At 36.2% G+C, this 5,228-nt stretch overlaps 1 protein-coding gene across 1 annotated transcript in view; it reads right to left on the bottom strand.

The window, feature by feature from the left end:
* Positions 1–4,026: 4,026 nt before the first annotated feature.
* Positions 4,027–5,228, bottom strand: part of POLR2A (RNA polymerase II subunit A) — a 23,034-nt gene continuing 21,832 nt past the window's right edge. Inside the window, 2 exon segments of the mRNA XM_039847217.1 lie at positions 4,027–4,647; positions 4,649–5,221. Of these exon segments, the coding sequence (XP_039703151.1) occupies positions 4,435–4,647; positions 4,649–5,221 (786 nt within the window). The 3' untranslated portion in view covers positions 4,027–4,434.

The following is a 5,228-nucleotide window of genomic DNA, read 5'->3' as shown; positions in this document are numbered from 1 at the left end:
ATGTCTAAAAAATAGTGTAACTGTTTATAGCTAAAAAGCTAATGAAACCAGTAAAAGAATAGAAAAATAAGCCCAAAGAAAGTAGAAAGGCAGAAAATAATATAACTAAGAACAGAAATTAATTAATGAGAATTCAAACATATAATAGAATTAATAGAGTCAAAAGCTCATTTAAAGAAAAAATCTGACAACCCTATGGAAAAATGGCTAGATAAATGGAAAACAAATAAGCAATACAGGAGACAAAATGGTGACATAACTCAAGAAAAGAAGTTAAAATAGGTAATAAAAAAAGATATTATGAATAACTTTATTTGAAAATAAGTTTCTATGAAAATACAATTAAAACTAAGAATAGAAAACATGGTTAGTCCTATAATTAATTAAGGAACTTGAATCAGTATATAACTATCTTCCCACAAACAAAACACCTAGCATCTGACCCTAACCAGTTCAGGTGAGTGTTACCAAATGTTTGGAGAACAGATAATTTCATACCCTGAAAAAAAGAGATAATGAGGGAATAATCCCAAATAACTTTGAGGCTAGTAAACCCTTGGGAAAAAAACTTTTCATAAAATTTAATATTCATTCATAAGAATCTTTTAGCAAACTAGACATAGAGGGGCACTTCCTTAAATTGTTAAAAGTTTAAAAAAACTGTAGCATACATCATACTTCATGGTGAAACAATGAAAGCATTGTTTTTTAAGACCAAGAGCAGACAAAGATGAGCTATTCTTTTGGTTAACAACTTATACAAATTTTCCAGAGTACCGAACACAGGAAATGAAAGTTTTAATAATTGGAAAGGAAGAAACAAACTTGGCATTATGTGTATAAATGATTGTCTATATACAAAACAAAACAAAGAAAAACAAATTAATAGCTTATTACGCAATTAAGGAGTTTGCTAGATATAAAATTTATAACATACAAAGTTATTTCATTTCTGTACATCAAGATTCTAAAAAATGAGGTATAGAAATACTGTATATCAATAAAAAATATAAAGAATCTAGGAACGCATTTATAAAAGAAGTATAAACTATGAAGAAAACCTATGCAATTTTATTAAAGAACATAAGAAAACTAAATAAATGGAGAGATATACCATATTTTAGGATAATAAAACTCAATGTAGGAAGGTCCTCCCCACTGATCTATATATTTAATGAAACTTTAACAAAAATCCTTGCTAGGTTATTTTTATAGGCTAGATATAAATATTTTATAAAAGAACAAAGGGCCAAAAATAGCCAAAACATATTAAAGAACAAAGTGAAGGAATTACTTTATCAGATATTCAAAATACAGTAGCAATTCAAAATGATGTGGAAGAGACTAAAGGAAATAGACTAAAGGAACAAAGAACCCAGAAACAAACTAAGTACACATGAAAACAATTTAGGCAGATAAGATAAACTATGCTGGGACAACTAGTTATCTATGTGAAACTAATGAAAATAATGAAATTTGATCCTTTCTTCCCACCAAATAAAAACCAATTTTAGGTGGATTAAAAACCTGAAAGTAAAAGGCCAAACTATAAAACTTTTGAAGGAGAATACAGAAGACTATTGTATAGAATAAGGATGAATTTCTTAAACAACATACAAAAAAACACAAACCATTTTAAAAATTGGTAAATTCAACTACAATAAGAACGCAAGATACCATGTACAGTTAAAAGCCAAACCATTAAATTGGAAGGTTATCTGCAACATAGTTGACAAAAGATTAGTATCTAAAAATGTATAAATATCTCCTACAAATCAATCACAAGAGACAACCAAAGTGAAAAAAATGGGAAAAGAGAAATGCATTTCATAGAAAACAGCTGACCATTTATCATAACATGCTCAGCCTCCTTGGTAATTCAGGAATTGCAAATTAAAAGCATAAGAAAATACTATTTTGCACCAAATACATAGATAAAAAAATTAAATTTGGGCAATACCACATATTAAAGAGATTATGGACCAAGGGAATTCTCTTTCACTGCTTGGTGGGATTCTAAACCAGTAGAATCATTTGGAACACAATTTATTACCTAGCATACACCCAATGATCCAATTCAGCAATTCCCTATCCAGGCTACGCCCTAGAGAAACCCATGCATGTGTGCACATTGGACAGGTACAGGAATTGCCATGGTGGCAATAAACATCCATCAACAGTAGCAAATATAAACAATGTAATAGCCTCTTCTATAGTAAAACTTAATGGATAGCTATAAACCTCAACATGAGTGAATCTCTCAAACTTAATGTTGACTAAAAGAAGCATGTCATAAAGGATATATAGTGTGATTTCATTTACATGTTCAAAAATATTAACATTCTTAAGGAAGAACAATTAACACGAAATTCAAGATAGTGGTTACCTCTAGGGAAGAGAGGTGACCATGCTAAGGAAGGAGCATATAAGGGACACCAAGATTCAATTTCGTAAACTGGGCAAGAGCATACAGGTGTTCCATTTTATTCTTTTAAAGCACATTAAAAAATAGTAATAAACAAACAAACAAACAAACACAGGGAGAACACAGTACTATGGTGGGAAATCCATACTATCTAAACTTTCAATGTTTTTAAAAATAGCCTAACATTACCAACTTCTCAAGTTTTCATAATGTATTTTTTTAATGCTAGAGAGACCTTTTAGGAATATTTCTTATGGACAAATAGCAGAATATGACATCCAGCAAATTCATATTTCCCTTTCTTCTAAAAAATTATTGAATTTATTCAATAGTATATGCTATAGACTGTCTTCCAAAAATTCTTATATTGAAACTTAATCTCCAATGTGATGGTATTTGGAGGTGGGGCTTTTGGGAGGTACTTAGGTCATGAGGGTAGAATGCTCATGAATGGAATTAGTGTCCTTATAAAGGAAACTCCAGAGAGCTCCTTTGCCTCTTCCACTATGTGAGGACACAGTGAGAAATGACCATCTGTGAACCAGAAAGCAAACCCTCACCAGGCACCAAATCTACCAGTACCTTGATCTTGGACTTCCCAGCCTCCAGAGCTGTGAGAAATAAACTTCTGTTGTCTATAAGCCAGTCTGATATTGTTACAGCAGCCCAAACTCAAAATGATATGCAAATAATCCCATTCTTATTAAACAAGTTCTATCATTCTATAATGAAAGAGATGTCTGGACTTATGTTCACCAACTGCCGATACTAGTTTCTTGGTAATGGGATTAGATTTTTTTTTCTATAGTGCTTGGAGATGTTATAATAAACATAAAAAACAAGTCATTTCTTTCAAAACAATTTAAGATCTGAATATGACAAAATATTATTATCTATAACCTTGGTGATAAATTAACAGATCTTGGCCATATCACTTCCTTTTCTTTTAAATATTTCAAAAAAAAAATGAATTAAAAATATCTCCAAAAATAACTTGCAGAGAATACATAATGTTGGTACCCACATTAAGAAGCTGCTAATAATAAAAGAAATTATGAAATGGCCAACTAAAAACAGCAAATTATCCCCCAATCCTTTAACTTCACCTTTAAAATCTATTAACCATAATCTTCTCATTGTCAGTTCCAGGACAAAAGCCTGATTAGAAGTGACTTGAGAAACATGTAGGAAAAATACCAAAAGAAAACTTGCCTCCTGGTTACCACGTTGATGGTTGGTGATAATTTTTCTGCTTTTGTACACCTTCCTATACTTTTCCAAATTACATATTATGGTAATCAGTAAAACAGGTTAAAAATCTGTTATGTTCAATATTCCTTTAATGAAAGATTAGGGCTGTTATCTGTTTTACCACAAACCCAAGACAGAACACTGCATGGGACATAATAGGTGTTTGTTCAATGGGTGAATGTACCATCTGCTCATTTTCCTGCCTCTCTCCTGCCCCTTTACAGGAAGCAGCTAAAGCACAATAAATGGCACAGCGGCCTAGGCAGGAAACAGGGGCCTGGGTAGGTAGTCTTGCCTCAAAATAAAGTACTCGATGTACACACTTTTGATCAAAATTAGTAAACTTTATTTTAACTTCAAAAAATAAAATAACAGACAAAAGGCAGCTTTAGCTTTGTTCTTCTTGAAGACTGGATGTAAAGAACCAGAGCAGGAACTAAGAAATTAAAATACCCTTTGCCCCCAATCAAGCCATAGGCAAAAAGCAATCCTCAATTTGGGGACAGGTCTGGGTAGTTGGGATAGGAAGAACATCACAGCCAGGTGAGTGGGTTCTGAGACAACAGCACAGTGGAGAACAAGACAAAAAAACCTCACTGGAAATGGGACCAGAACTTCAACAGGTAACTTTGTCACAAGGGGATATGTACAAGGGAGCTAGGCTAGGGGCCTGCACTCCATGAAGGAGGTGAGAGGACTGCAGAGCACCACCAGGTTGCTGTTTGCCCTAGCCAGCTGCTGCTTCACCCTGCTCACCCTCAGTTCTCTTCATCACTGTCATCTGGGCTGATGGCTGGGCTGGTGAGGCTATAAGTGGGGCTAGTGGGCGAGTAGCCAGGGGAAGTGGGCGAGTAGGTAGAGCCTTTGGGGGAGGTGGGTGAGTAGGTGGGGCTGGTGGGTGAGTACTTGGGGGAGGTGGGGTAAGTGGGGCTAGTAGGTGAGTAGCAGGGAGGTTGGGGTGTTAGCAAGCAGGGAGGATTGGTGATAAGTAGGAGATGTTGGTGAGTATTTCGGCGTGGTGGGTGAATAGGTGGGGCTGGTAGGAGAATACTTGGGAGAAGTGGGAGAATATTTTGGGCTGGTAGGTGAGTACTTGGGAGAGGTTGGGGTATACTCTGGTGAGCTTGGACTGTAGGAAGGGCTGGTTGGGGTGTACTTTGGAGAGGTAGGGCTGTAGCTGGGAGAGCTGGGGCTGTAGCTGGGAGAACTCGGGGTATAGGTTGGAGACTGTGGTGTGTAGCGTGGGCTTGAAGGGGAATAACTTGGTGAGGTGGGGGAGTAGCTGGGTGAAGTTGGAGAGTAGCTTGGAGAGGTTGGGCTGTAGTTAGGGCTTGTCGGTGTATAGTTGGGACTAGTAGGTGAGTAGCTGGGTGATGTTGGACTATAGCTGGGTGATGTCGGGGTATAATTGGGACTGGTTGGAGAATAGTTAGGGCTGGTGGGTGAGTAACTTGGGGAAGTTGGTGAGTAGCTTGGTGATGTTGGAGAATAGCTAGGAGATGTTGGTGAGTAGCTGGGGGAGGTGGGAGAATAGCTGGGTGACGTTGGTGAG

Source organism: Pteropus medius, unplaced genomic scaffold, assembly GCF_902729225.1.
Source record: "Pteropus medius unplaced genomic scaffold, Ma_sr-lr_union100, whole genome shotgun sequence".
Classification (NCBI taxonomy): domain Eukaryota; kingdom Metazoa; phylum Chordata; class Mammalia; order Chiroptera; family Pteropodidae; genus Pteropus; species Pteropus medius.
The sequence above is the reverse complement of the archived record's forward strand: the minus strand, read 5'-3'. Positions and strand labels throughout refer to the sequence as shown.